Source organism: Fukomys damarensis, unplaced genomic scaffold (genome assembly GCF_012274545.1).
Source record: "Fukomys damarensis isolate Sample0158 unplaced genomic scaffold, DMR_v1.0_HiC HiC_scaffold_16, whole genome shotgun sequence".
Classification (NCBI taxonomy): Eukaryota; Metazoa; Chordata; class Mammalia; order Rodentia; family Bathyergidae; genus Fukomys; species Fukomys damarensis.
In genome coordinates this window covers 114,858,526-114,873,915 of record NW_022900928.1, presented here as the reverse complement: position 1 = coordinate 114,873,915, position 15,390 = coordinate 114,858,526, and the positions used below count along the sequence as shown (strand labels likewise).

Sequence of the window (15,390 nt, the reverse complement as noted above, 5' to 3'; positions counted from 1 at the left end):
AGGAGCTTATTAGGAGCTTACGGCCATGGGCTGGCCACATGGTATCGGTGGCTGTAAAAATGGAGACAGGTGAGCAGTAGAGGTTGTACAGCCAATATAGGAGGAGGGTTTAAACATGAATTTGGGATTCTAGGCTTGTACAGCCAGTAAATGATTTTGTCACACAAGGAAAAAGGTCATGTCAATGAAGACATGTGTTTGAGGGCAAAGATCATGTTGAGTTGGAGGACCTGTAAGGCATCTCATGGAGAAATGGCATTGCCTGTTGGATGAACAAAACACACCTAGAACTAAGTGATGGCTCTGGACTAGGGATATAAATTCAAGGCTTGTGAGCCTATACTATGGGATGCCAGAGAAGTATACAAGTTTGCATAAAGAGCACAACCATTTTATCATTATCAGTACTACCACCATCACCATCATGTAGTCTTTATGCAATACTTTAAATTACTAAAAGTTTAAAAGTAATTTCTATTTTTTATTTCCTTGTAGCACCTTTTTATCTCATAGTTTGACCCTGCTTAAAGAGATACATGGCAACATTGTTTTTTTGCAACAAATGGGACAAATTTACTATTAATATCTAGCTTCGGTGCTTGGTCTAATTCATTGTTTCTTTATTTCCAGCTCTATGTTAACTGGGCTGTTTGGTGCCTCTGCTGGCACCATCTTTGTGTATGGGAAAGATATTAAAACAGACCTCGGCACTGTTCGGAAGAGCATGGGAGTGTGCATGCAGCACGATGTCTTGTTCAGTTATCTTACTACTAAGGAACACCTTCTTCTATACGGCTCTATCAAAGTTCCTCACTGGACTAAGAAACAGCTCCATGAAGAAGTAAAAAAGTGAGTTATGACAAGAATGAGAACATGAGCTGCTAACCTCTCTCAAAGACGTTTTGGCTGGTCAAGCTCCGGTAGTAATACCAACGAGAAATGTTTTCCACAAAACAGCTGCTTTTTAGTTTTTCTACTTCTCTGGCTTTATATACATTTAATGCCATTATTCTCATCAGCTAATTATTACAAAAAATTTTAATTCTGTTTTTCTCTGGCTTTTCTGTTGGCAAGTACTGCTTCTAATCTGCACAGTGACTTCACTGCTGCAAACCTCCTCACTGGACTCCTGACTTCTACTCCCACTCATACAATCTGTTCTTTGCAAAGGAGCCGGGATAGGCTTTTTCAACTGAAATTCAGGCCACACCATTCTTGTGTGGCCCTCAAGTGGCTTCCTGAAACACTCAATATACAGTAATACTCAGTAAGTAACAGCATGATAAAGCCCTGCACGGCCTTACATGTACTGGCCCCAGCTCCACCTCTAATGTCTTTTCTCTCCACTTTCATGCTGCTCACTCTACTCTGGGTGCACTGGCCTCGTTGTGAGCATTTGACTTTGCTCAGCCTGCTCCAGCCTCAGGGCTTTCTACTTACTCTTCCTTCAACCTGCAGCTCCCCTCTCCAGACAGCCATTGGAATTAGTATTGGTCAAATAACCGCTGTCTGTCTCTGCTCTGATACACCTTCTCAAAGTGACTCCCTTATATAAAATAGATGCCTTGGGCTGGGGATTTAGCTCAGTGGTTCCGGTGCCTGCCTCACAAGCACAAGGGCCAGAGTTCAATCCCCGGGACCCCCCACAAAAAAGATGCCTACAAGAACTGTCCCTGGCATGCTTTACCTCCATAATTTGCTTTTTTAAAAATCTTGTATTGCACTCATTATATTATAAACTTGCTTATATTTATCAACTGATTTTCCTTCACATCCTTCCTGATACTCACACATACTGGAACATAATCTCCTTATGGGTAGGAACTTTTATCTGCCCACTGCTTTCCTTTGGCACCTAAAAAATGATCCGGTACAAAATAAGCAGAAATTCTAAGCACTTACCAAATGAATGGCCTACATATTCCCTTTGGGTCTTTCTTTCAAAGTATCAATAGTACTTCTGAGTGGATAATAAATAGTAGAAAACTATTTATTTGGAATTCTCAAAAGTTTATTGTACCTGAATGAGTACATGATAGTTGCTTAGCAAATGTATCTGACATTTAGTGTATTTATTGTACTTTTCTATTGCTCAAATAGACTCCGGAAAAAATAATTACCATGTACTGTTTTTGAAGGACTTTAAAAGAAACTGGACTGTATAGCCATCGGCATAAGAGAGTTGGAACACTGTCAGGAGGGATGAAGAGGAAGTTATCTATCTCCATAGCTCTCATTGGTGGATCAAGGGTTGTGATCTTGGATGAACCATCCACTGGAGTTGATCCGTGCTCACGCCGAAGTATATGGGATGTAATATCCAAAAACAAAACTGGTATGAGAGTATTCTCACAGCTTCCCCATTCAACAGTCATCACTTTGCCCTCTGTGATACACAAAAGCAAGAAGAAGACTTTTCTGTCTTTAATATCCTTTAAATGTCTCAGACTCTTTTTCTAATATTTCTCTTCTCTCAGCTAAATGTCTGGGTCAATTAGTTAATATCTATCTGGTGCCCACTGTGAGTTGAGCACTTAACCAGCCTTTTGGAGAGCATGCAAATCCAGCAGAAGTTCCAAAGTCTGCTTAGAGGAGCTTAGAATCTAATTAGAGACACCAAACATACACAAGTGAAAATAAACTGAAAACAGACTAAATAAGTGCTAACAGGATGTGAAGCAAAGGAGTAATCAGACTGGAGTGGATTAATCAGAGACGAATATTCAAAAAGCCTTTAAAATTATCACTTTTCATGATGAGGTTTAGGAAAAAAGAGATAGATGATATGAAATGAAAGAACCTTAGCAAAATCCGGAGAGATTAGAAAGTGTTGCCCAGGCCAAAAAAAAAAAAAAAAACATGATGGACATTAGCTACACAGCAAAATAAATGCTTATGTCCTGCCAATTTGTGTGGAAAACATCACCAAATATTTAAGAACACCTCTGCTGATCATTTTGAAATTTCCTCCTGCCCATTGTTTTTAGTCACCTCGTAAATATGTCTTCTTCTCATATATCACAGGCTGTACTTTTGCAAACTCCGTGTTAACTTTGGAACTCTGTCTTTACTTTTCATTCTCTGTTGTTCTCATCTGTCTTTTCAAGCCAGAACAATTATTCTGTCGACACACCACTTGGATGAGGCTGAAGTGCTGAGTGACCGTATTGCCTTCCTGGAGCAGGGTGGGCTCCGGTGCTGTGGGTCGCCATTTTACCTCAAAGAAGCTTTTGGAGATGGATATCACCTCACACTCACTAAGAAGAAGGTCAGTAGCAGAAAAACCATACCTTACTGTGGACTCAGAAGTTAATTTTTTATAAGAAATAGAGCAGCCAGGCATGGTGGTGCACACCTGTATGCCCAGCACTCAGGAGGCTGAGGCAGGAGGATCACTGTGAGTTCAAGACCAGCCTGGGTTACATAGTGAGTTCCAGGTCAGTCTCAACTACATAGTGAGACCCTGTCTAAAAGAAACCAGCTGAACAAAGAAACAGAGCAGACTCTCTCCAGCTTTATTCATTGATAAAATGTATTAATGTACCAACTTGATAGTTCTCAGACTTGAACAAAAGAATGCTAAAGGTCTTGGGTTAAACCCCCAGATTTCTAGTCCCACCTCAAGAATGTCTGATTCGGTAGACTGAGTTAGGGAATTCACTAATTTCCTAACAAATTCACAAGTGATGTAGGGGCTACTTGTCTGGGGACTGCATGTGAAGAAGCGAAGTGCACCAGTGGTGGCAAGCCTATGGCATGCATTCTGCAGCGGGCTGTTTGTATAACTGAAAGCTCTAAAAGGTTTGCTCTCCCTGGAGGGTGAACAGTGATCTCCATTCTAATATTACTGATGGAAGGTTGGCCTGTTAGTTTCCCCAACATTTCAGCAAGTAAAGCTACATTTAAATTTTCTAACTTATCAAAAATAAATGAAGAAGTCCAGGGATTTAGTTCAGTCATTCTGCTGCCTGCTTTGCAAACACAAGAACTCAAATTTAATCCCTGGTACCAATAAATAAATATATACATACATACAGGAAGGAAGGAAGGAAGGAAAGAAAGAAGGAAGGAAGGAAGGAAGGGAAGGGAAGGAAGGAAGGAAGGGAGGGAAGGTTGGACCAGGGATTTAGCTCAGCGGTGCAGCACCTGCCTGCAAGAGTGAGGTCCTGAGGTTGATCCCTGGTACCAAAAAACAAAAACAACTTCCCTTCCAAAAAACAAAAATAATATGAAGTCATGTATTCACTTTCTGCAAAAATCTGAAGACCTCAAGCACATACTACAACTTAAGTCAACAGAACATTTCCAAGTTTTAAAAGACAGTGATGCTAATTAAAGATCTCTGTACCACTTACCAGAACATATGATTCGACAACACTGTGCAATATGAGTATGCTATTGGGCAGGTTATGACTACCACCATTTATTTTATGTTAATTTCTAGTATATAAAAAGTTATTCATTATTCTATTTATTAATCATTCAAAAATACATTTGCTAGGGCTATGTTATGCCTTATGATATATCCAAGTACTATCCTAGACACTGGGGATACATCCATGATCTGATTAAATTAAACTCTCTGGCTCCATACAGTTTATATTCTGATGAAATGTGAGAGATACAGATTCATATAGTCAGTGAGTAACTTATTAAGTATGTCAGTAATAGTATATTACTTATGTCTTTATTTATGTAGATATGGATAAAAACAAACCTGGAGAGGAGAGAGGAAATGCTGGGTGATGTAGTTTTTTTAAGTATAAGAGATGGGGCTTCAGAGAAAGTGAATTCTTGTGTTGGAGCTCACAAGAAAAGGGACATGTTGCTACACCTGGGGAAAAGAAAGAGAAATTACACAGACTCGGAATGATGCATGATTAAACCTTAATAGCTCTAGCAACTGAAAAAGAGACTGGAGTAGAGCAAGGGAGAGGAAAAAGAGTGAACCATTAGGTTGGAGAAGGGACAGACTGGAGTGGGAGAGTAAGGCTGGTAGAATGGTGACTTGTAGACAGCCACAGGGTCCCCACCTGAGACAGGGAGGCACTGGGGGAGTGAGTGAGGTGTGATCTGACTAAGGCCTAGACTGGACCAACAAGAAGGCGTGACTCTGATTGAGGCCTTTGGGCGCTATGGTATATGGAGGAGAAAGGTCAACTTCTGTTTTTGTCTCTAGAGTCCAAGTGTAGATGCAAATACAATATGTGACACGATGGCTGTGACAGCAATGATCAGATCCCACCTTCCCGAAGCTTGCCTCAAAGAGGACATTGGAGGAGAGCTTGTTTATGTGCTTCCTCCATTTAGTACCAAAGTCTCGGGAGCCTATTTGTCGCTCCTAAGAGCACTGGACCAGGGCATGGGTGACCTCAACATCGGGTGCTATGGCATTTCAGACACCACTGTTGAAGAGGTATGTGTGGTCATTTCTTCATTTGGTAAAGTGGGTATTAATTATGTGCAACATTTTTAAAAAGGAAAGAACTATTTTAAAATAAGTAAATATTTCACAAATCAGAAAACCTTAAAATTATCTCAGTACTGTTCCTATGGAAGAATGATTCTGAGAATAAGGTATTACCCCAATAAGAAAACCCTCATCTTTTACATAAGAAAATATGCTCTTAAAGTCAGGCGGCTTATCTCAAAATGTGCTAAAAATTCAAAATCAAAATTAAACTTAGAAATTAGAAGAGATATGCACTGTTATGTTAGTGACATGATGTGGCTTCTCTTTCTAGGTCTTTCTGAACTTAACCAAAGAGTCACAAAAAAATGGTGATATGAGTCTGGAGCACATAACACAACGGAAAATTGGGAATTCCAATACCAAGTGTATCTCAACTCCTGATGACTTATCTGTGAGCAGTAGCAACTTCACAGACCGAGATGGTATAAATCTAACTTAGATATTTTGCTTACTTCCCATAAGGCATAAAAGAGGAAGTCACAGGACCTTTTGATTTTTTTAAAAAAAATCTAACTTCAAAATTTTGTTTTAAATTTTCAAAACTAAAGAAAGAGAAGTGTCCTTTTAAAATCCAAAATATTAACTAAAACATTGAATTCTCTATTTCAAAAGTACTTTGAAGAGTGTGAAAGAATATCTTTGACAGGGTAATGATAAGTATCCCTTCTACTCACCAGAAATGATTTTCAAGATTTACAATTTCAGATTTATGCTTAACAAGCCAAGATTCTTTTAGCTCGTGCTATCCAACAACAAATAAGGTTATCTTTATAAGCGACAATAGCCATCAAAACAATGAAAGAGAAAAGAAAAGAAAAACAATCTTCCCCTTTGTCAGTACCTCATTGGAAAACATGTTTAGCCTCCCCCTTCTCTGCATTGCTCAGGGAATGAGGAAATCCTTTTGGGAGAAAGGCTCTGAATTGATTAAGTTGGACTTAATAGCAAAGTAACAATTGGTTTTCTTGTCAGTTCTTGATATAGGGTATGTTCTCAAACTCTGTTCCTTGACACAACTTTGAGAGGTTCAGGTTTTTTTAAAGTAACTTTTTGGTCACTTTGTCTCTTTCTGACAGTTAATTTATACCTCTAGAAATACTATTTACATAAGGAACGTGTAGTGAAATGATACATAAATTATGCAATAGTCATATTAACAGTAAGCTTAAATTGGGAAAAATCTCTAGGAACAGAACTTTTAATTAAACATTTGCCTGTCTCAAAAACTCAAAAAAGATAATCTCTGATGTTTGTGTAATTCTGTAACTTGAGCTCATTTGTTCTCTGTCACATTCCTCATTTATCATCTTTTACTGAATATAATTGTACAGTCCACAGAATTGAGGACTTTGATTAGAAAGTGGTCATCTGCTTCAGGAAGTAAATGCTATGTATTTGCCTCTGCATTTGTCTCATAATTTGAAATTATTCATCAGTCAAAATGTTCTCCTCATTGACATTATCTTTGAGAAAGCACATTTACTCCATTTGATACACCTGTAAGTCATCTGCATGTAATTTCTCAAGAAACAGAAAAGCATACTAATTAACTCCAATATATTTAGCTCCTTCCACAATTCCCTTTTGTAGAGATATGAGTTTGCATTTAAGCTTGTTCGCTCTGTTTAATTGGAATTCATTTTAAATTAAGCAGCTTTGTATTTTTCCTTATCAGCTAAATGGAGATCATGATTTTTGTGCTGTATAATTTTGATGGAAAATGAAAAATATACACAGAGTTGACAAATACCATCATCTTATCATGTGTGAAGGCATGCTTGGTGTCAGGTCTTTGGAGAGAATGCTATATTTGAACCTACTTTAGAGGGAGGTGTTGCAATTATTAACCACTAGAACTGTTACGGCCTCCACAGCTGCCCTTACTTTCACAAGTATGGAATTATTTTCATTACCTAAAAATTATTTCAAGGAGGTGAATTTAGTTTTTCGAGGAGTTCTTTTTTGAGACTCTCCCTATAAAAATGTAAAGTTAGAAGGCCATAATAATTCAAAGTTTCTCAATAGAATGGAATGAACAAGTGGTTTACTCCAACTGTACTTTGGAATAAAGGATTCCCTTTTCCTACCCATGGGTGAATTTATTGGACACCATGTTAGAATTAGAAACAATTAGACTTACAATCACTAAGCTACTCATAATAGGAATGAGTTCTTTGACTACATTGGTGTTTCACTTTCTGTTGATCCTATTTAAATTCAGATTATTCATAGAAACTATTTCCTGATAATTCATAGTTAGTAATACATACTGAGAGTTTGCATTGAAACTTGGAGTTGGCAGGTAGTGTTCACTTATAAAGTTCTCAGTATCTAACTTTTACATGTAAAATTACTATATATAGGTTTAATAATATTTTGTGTCTAGCAAATTAAAATTTTTGAAGTGCCTTTCCCTAGCTCTGAATGAAGTGATATTATGGCCCTTGATTTGGGCATAGACCGCGGCTGACGAATTGCTAAACACCCCATGCAAATACTTAGAATATAAGCTTTCCATACTATACTATTCATTCGGAGTTTCTGAAGTAATTTTATTATGAGATTTATTGCGCTCTCCTAGAACCAGCCTGGAAGTGTAGCACAGAGGTAGAACACTTACCTAGCATGTGTGAAGCCTTGATTTCACCTTCTGATGGGGGCGGATTTCTTAGAACCATATCACTTCCTTTTCTTCATCAGACAAAGTCCTGACAAATGGCGAGCGGCTGGATGGTTTCGGACTGTTGCTGAAGAAGATAGTGGCCATTCTCATCAAGCGGTTCCACCATACCCGCAGGAACTGGAAAGGACTCATTGCACAAGTGGTTCTTCCTATTGTCTTTGTGACCACTGCCATGGGCCTGGGCACACTGCGCTCTTCCAACAATAGTTATCCAGAGATCCAGATCTCCCCCTCTCTTTATGGTACCTCTGAACAGACAGCCTTCTATGCGTGAGTTTCTTTCTGTTAACCAAAAGAATGTTCCCCAAATGCTTCCACAATTGTGGTTGTACCCAACTGAATCCCATAGAATGCCAAAGAATAAAGAACACAGAAGCCACAGAATCAATCATATTAAAGGAACAGTTTGATTTATTGAAATATGTTATTTCTATGGTCTAAAATGGCTTTTTGAGAATTTTTACATTTATCTAACAATAAGGTTATAGTAGGTATTTAGTTTAATGACTAGACTTTAATGAAGAAGGCCAGCTTTTGTGTGACTTCTTAATGATTTGCATCACATAGCAAATAATGCATTATTGCTCTAATATTAAATAGCAATGTCAGCACTCTCCATAATACAGCATGATAGATATAAAGGAAAGCACTAAATGCATGTGGCAAATAGGAGAATGACAAAGCATATGCTCATTTTTCCTAGTGATACTTTTTTTCCCTTGGAAATTGAGCCTTTGATTTTAAAGAAAAGTCCTATAGACAGCAAAATTTAATCTCTTCAAATTATTTGTGAACATCTATGAATATCACAGTTTAGTGGAAGATAATGGATTTGATTGTGTCCTTTACTATCTCAGGAATTATCACCCAAGTACAAAACCATTGGTCTCAGCAATGTGGGATTTCCCTGGCATTGACAACATTTGTCTGAACAGCAGTAATTTGTAAGTGATCTTTGCGCTTTTCTTTCATTCTCAATATTCCAGTTTGTGCGTGTGTGCATGGATGTGCAGGTGTGTGAACAATATTTGGCTCTAAGTGATCAGTGGCCTGAAAGAAATCTGTTTAACAGAACTTATTTACTTCCTTTCATTTGCTCCCTCATTGTGCTATACTGTGACAATAAACATCAGATTCCTTATAGTTTGTACAGCTCTTTTGTATACATACTTACTTTTAACAATTAAACCCTGCACATTTTAATCCCATTTTACACATGAAGTAACTAGGGTCCACAGGGACTAAGTTGTCTAAGGAAATCTAGATGGTAAGATGTTAGCTAAACTTGTCACCCAGGTTTTCTGACACCAATTCCCCTATCTTCATGTTAAGCTTGTTCACATTTTCAAGATATTACCTAACATTGTTAACCTGATCTTGGTGTATTATTATGCTCTTTGTCAGAAGAGAGGATGAAAAGAGCAAAGAGAATAAAGTGAACAAAAGGCTTCATTCTGTCACTGTAAGACAATTCAATGAGTTTTGGTCTTAGCACTAGTCGATAAATGATCTTCCCTCCTCCAATGCAAAAATGTCAAATCTCTTGAAAATAGAAGTATAATATATATTCAAGTTATGAAAAAAATCAGTAAATTGTACCTAGGACTACACATCTAAAATTTATACCAAGTACTCAATTAAGCACTTCTATGTAAACATGCGAACATGTATGTGTGTATGGGTGCACATGTATAAACATTTGATTTTGATACCATTTTTTATTTGCAGATGGTGTTTAAAGGAAAACAGTCTGAGCAGATGGAACACCAGTGGAGAGCCTATCACTAATTTTGGTGTTTGCTCCTGCTCAGAAAATGTCCAGGTAAAATGGAATTCAATTTCAGTGAAATAGGAAAAAAAGGAATAAATATGAAAAATTTGAAAGATCCATCCAGGTTACCAAAGAGTCAGTATAATTTCATTATATGGAAGCTAGTGTCTCAGAGATATGGACCTGAAAAATCTCAAAAATATTGACTTTGAACTTCAGGTCAGTGTTTTAAATTGAACTCAGAACAAATTTCCAAAGGTAGGCAATTCTATGATGCCCTTTGTGGAAATGAACTGAAAATGAATGTATGGTGTCAGTTCAGTTGTAACTAGAAAGCTCTGTGTTTCATAGGACAGAATGTGACCATAACTGTCATACATGAAAATACAGCAAGACTGTCACTGTAGTGGTCAGGTGGGAGGTCAGTCATGTGCAATTCCACAATGGAATTCCATATGTCTCCAAGCAACACCTCCATCTTGCAAGAAAAATCATTTCTTGAAATAGAAAAAAATCAACCCTCACTTACTCTATAGTCTATAAATAAAGACCTTAGTTTTCTAACCTTATATCAAGTTGCCAAACTCTTAGAGAAGCCAAATTCAGTAGAGAAGTTTTATCTGATTTGATCACTACACAATGTACAAATGTATCAAAATACTGTAGTTCATTAGTTGGTCATAATCATTATGTTCACTGCAGTCAAATTTTTAAACTTTAGAAATATTTTGATAGATTATTGAAGAAAAGAAATCACTGTTCATTTCTAAGGGCCACTATATTGTCAATTTACTTTCTCACATAGGAGGAATCTTGCAATATATTCAGGGGATGCAACCCCATTTCATGCTCTCATGCAAGACAGCTAGTAAGAGCTAGGATCTTTTGGAATTCTTGAATATTTAAACATTAGTTTAAGCTGCTATCCAGAGTATTTTAATCTCTCATCTAATTAAGCTAATTTCTGAATGTCATTATGCATTTTTGATAGCTAATAGTAAAGTCAAGTAACTTAATATTTAAAATTGAAGCCTGGCATGGTAGTGCATGTCTATAACCCCAATACTGGGAGGCCAAGGCAGGAGGACTGCCAAGTTAGAGTCCAGTTTGGGTTACATAGAAAATTTAAGGCCAGTCTGGACCACTTAGCAAGACCCTGACACAAAAAAATAAAACAAAAAACTGGGAGCTAGTTCCAGGGATTTAGCTCAGTAGTGCTGCTGCCTGCTTTGCAAGCACAAGGGCCTGAGTTCAGTTCCTGGTACCTCCCCACAAAATGGGAGCTAGATAATTTTTATTAATCAACCAAATTTGGTAGATTTAAAATTTCTTCAGCCAATTTTGTCAGTTTATTGCCAACTGTTTAATAACAATGGCTCACTTTACATAACTGATGCTCTGTACATTAGACACTGGCTGTACATAAAGTTCAAAGGTTTTTCAGAGAAAAAGTTATATTACATATATACATCAATAGATGCTATTAAAAAGTAAATCCTCAGAGTTCATGGTGATAGTCACAATATACAAGAAAAGATTCACATTCAGAATGCCAACTATATAAAATACTTCAGCAAATCAGCAAGAAAAACACAGATAATCCAATAGAAAAAATATATAAACACCTCACAAACGTCGCATCCAAATGGTCAGTAAATATATGTAAATGTAGTCATCAAGGAAATACAAATTAAAGCCACAAAGTAATGCCTTGCTACACTCATCAGAATGACTAAAAAGAAGAGAGAAAATTCCAAGTGTTGACAAAGATGCACAGCAGTCAGAACTTTCATTTTTTGCTGATGAGAATTCAATACGGTGTAAACAATTCTTAAATTGTTAGCTATAGAGTAGTGTATACATGTATATGCTATACATATACAATAACTGTTTTCATTTCTTGGCAATAGGCACGATGAATTCTTTTTCAAAATGAAAGGATAGTTTTATCATACTCTACCATCTGTACTAACAAACAAATCATTAGGCTGAAGCTTTTTTTTGTCATTCTTTGCTTAATTTGTGCAGTCTAGGCCAGAGAGAACTCAATTTTTAATTTTATTTATCATTTTCCAGGAATGTCCTAAGTTTAATTATTCTCCACCTCATAGAAGAATTTATTCTTCCCAAATGATTTATAATCTTACTGTTACTGGGCGCCACATGGAAAATTATCTGATATCAACTGCCAATAAATTTTCTCAAAAAAGGTAAAATAGTCCTTCTGTAGAATTACTTTCTTATTTTAATGGTAATTGACTGCTAAACTTGAGGCAATCAGCGCAAATTGTTATTTACATAGTTAAATTCTTAGTTTTGCCTAAACAGTCTCATGGATTAAAATTTAAATAATGACTAAATTAAGATTCATTTGAACACATTAATAAGCATTTTAAGGCTCAGAAATGAGTTGTCAAATGTGTACATTTTTTGAAGCAAAAAAGAAATTATTGATTGGATTGTATTTACTCAGAATTTTAAAGCATAACCTTTAATGAAAATGGACCTTAGTTCCCACAAGAACATCTCATAACTTGAAAGTATATTTGTGAGTGGACAAAAGGTTCCCATGTGTAGCAAGGCCATGGACTTAATCCACCTGATCATTTGTCATGGATGTAAAATTTATGAGCTTGCAATCACTGCTCTTTTCTCCTTTTCTTCATATCTTTCTTCCTTTATTACTCAATACCCAAACATAATTAACAGCCCTTGTAAAATTACTTTAAACTACACATAAGCAAAAAAAATCTATATTCAGATACAACTACTATTAATATTTGGGTATATATCCCTCCATAAAGTTTCTAGTGTCAGATGTAAATGTAAATATTTTTGGTAAATATGGGTATTGTAATCAAATAAAATATTTTGTTTTATGTGTTTGACTTTTATGATGAGATAATTTATTAAAGATGAGTTTATTGAAAACTGTTTTAAAACTTACATTTAAAAAATTGATGAATATACTGGTGTCATTTGCATGTCAAAAACTATAGCGCAATAGCATCACATTTAGACTTATAAGTCACAAGAAGATTATTCTGCATCGTTACTTAGTTAAACTGACCCTAATTTGGTGGACATCTACTTTTAAAATTAGTATTTGGATTTTAAAAATCAACTCTATTTTTTTAGAGACCATGAAGTGACAAGTAGTTAAATAAATCCAATTTATCTTCAAGCATCCAAGAAAAGAAAAAAGTATAGGGAAAAAAGTTGGGGATATAGAGGAAACTGGGCCACTTGAAAAAAATAATAACTGATGTTATATCACTTTAGAAATAATTACTAAAAAAGATTTTTAAGCACTAATACCTTAAGATTTTTGAGATGGTGCATTGTTCAGTTAAGATGGAAGAAATGATTAAACTATATCATTGCCTCATTTTGGGGGGGAATCATTACACAAATGTAATTATTTAGAAGGATTTTTTTAACAAGACTGAAATATGATTAAAAAGAATAAACAAAACATAAAATATTTGTCAGGCAAAATTTACTTCATACTATAAATGTATTCCCAATGGAAAGAAAACCATTGAGCTCCCACTTAAATATCTTACATAGACTTAGGAAGATTTTATTCATTAAAATGAATATAAATTTTATTACTCTATGTAGATATGGAGGTTGGAGTTTTGGGCTGCCTCTGACTAATGACCTTCGTTTTGATGTGACAGCAGTTCCTGCCAATAGAACACTTGCCAAGGTAAATTATGGTCTTTCATCTGGGTTGTCATACAAATAAGAATGCGAAATTGAAACATGTAAGCATTTTCTTAAAGTAAAGGCAAAACATGTACAATCAGTATTTTGAAACTTTATAGTGCTGTTGTTCTAATCCTGTATATATGCCCTAGGCTAGAGAAATATAAATACATAAGCACCAAGAGATGTGTACAAAGTATAGGTAGTAGAATTTCTTGTACTAACCAGAAAATACTAGCCCAATGTCCATATGCTACAGAATAAAAAAATAAATTGTTTCATATTTATTGAATAGAATTTTCAGCAATAGAAACAAAAGCACCTGGTTCCATATAGCAAGCAAGCTAAGTCTAAAGTTAAACATAAGCACACACACAAACACGCAAGGGGAAAAGGTAATGCATGGACTGATTACCTTTACTATAAATTTTTACAGTAGACAGAATTCAGGGACAGGGAGATTATTATGCCTTGGAAGGAAAAGGGCATCAGGGAAGAGTTACAGATATAGTTAATTTTTATTTCTCTACCTGTGCGATGGGTTTAATGTGTGTGCTCCTTCTATAATTTTTTGTTACACTCTACATTTATGTTCTAAGCATTTCTCTTTTTGTATATAACTGTTTAGAGAATGGAAACATGCATGTTCAGCCTAGCTTCTTATTGAACCTGGAATCTTAATTGAATTTGATGGAGATAAATTACCCTGTGGTGTTTTTGCCTTCTACATTATATTTATGCTCTAAAACCATCCAAAGCCACTGAATAAGACACATATGATTACCCATGTGATCAGTGACAGTCATAGGGATTTTGAATTATCCTTCATATATTTCACATTTGGTAACAGGAAACATGGATACTCTTGGAAGAAGTGAGGAAACTAATAATAATTTAGTGACTTTTATGCCAGGCACTAGTATCAACTTTTATATAAACTACCTAATTTCCTCCTCATATCACCCCAGATAATATATATTATTGGATTTATTATAGCAGATTTTTCCAAGGTCATGTGGAAAATATGAATTTCAATGTTCTGCTCCCCTTTTTCTATTCAATGAATAAGAAACTATTTATTTCTTTATTCTATTGCATATGAACATCTGGGCTAGGAATTTTAATGTTTCATTCCCCCCTTTTTTTTCTGCCCACAGAGTAAATACTCTTGCACAAAAAAGGGAGTTTTTAAGATAAAATAATTTCTCTCTGAATCACATTTGCAATTTTGAATTATCACCTGAGTTTGAATGGAAGCAGTTCATAATCTTATAAGACCAAATAAGTTGCTGGGAAGTTGGTGCCAACTTTAAATATAAATATAGTAGACTCTCATATGTGAAAACAGCCTAACTTATTTGAACACCACATTGATCTTGCCTTTTTTTGGAAAACAGGTGTGGTATGATCCCGAAGGCTATCATTCTCTTCCAGCTTACCTCAACAGCCTGAATAACTTCCTCCTGCGAGTTAACATGTCAAAAGTTGATGCTGCCAAGCATGGTAAAGTTATTCACACAGAGGCATCTTTCATTGCAAAATTTTTGTTACTGTCCATACAAAAATACATGTTACATCTATTTCCTCCCAGTAGCAAATATTTCGTAACCTCTGAATTACAGGTATTTAGAAACAATTTGGAAGTAGTAACTCCTGTCAGATGGAACATTCTAGACAATTGCTTTAACTTCAACTTAATTTAATTTTCTCATTTATCAAGTCTGGGCAGTAAGGCCAACTTCCTGTGTATGT

General features: G+C 35.8%; 1 protein-coding gene across 6 annotated transcripts in view; it reads left to right on the top strand.

Moving 5' to 3' along the window:
* Abca12 (ATP binding cassette subfamily A member 12) overlaps positions 1 to 15,390 on the top strand; it is a 183,158-nt gene that overhangs the window by 143,250 nt on the left and 24,518 nt on the right. For all 6 annotated transcript variants that reach the window (XM_010616024.1, XM_010616023.1, XM_010616026.1 and 3 more), the window contains 11 exons: positions 631 to 849; positions 2,139 to 2,335; positions 3,108 to 3,268; positions 5,180 to 5,416; positions 5,745 to 5,895; positions 8,174 to 8,426; positions 9,014 to 9,100; positions 9,885 to 9,978; positions 12,004 to 12,137; positions 13,552 to 13,639; positions 15,036 to 15,141. In XM_010616024.1, the coding sequence (XP_010614326.1) occupies positions 631 to 849; positions 2,139 to 2,335; positions 3,108 to 3,268; positions 5,180 to 5,416; positions 5,745 to 5,895; positions 8,174 to 8,426; positions 9,014 to 9,100; positions 9,885 to 9,978; positions 12,004 to 12,137; positions 13,552 to 13,639; positions 15,036 to 15,141 (1,727 nt within the window). The remainder of the gene's footprint in view (positions 1 to 630; positions 850 to 2,138; positions 2,336 to 3,107; positions 3,269 to 5,179; positions 5,417 to 5,744; positions 5,896 to 8,173; positions 8,427 to 9,013; positions 9,101 to 9,884; positions 9,979 to 12,003; positions 12,138 to 13,551; positions 13,640 to 15,035; positions 15,142 to 15,390) is intronic.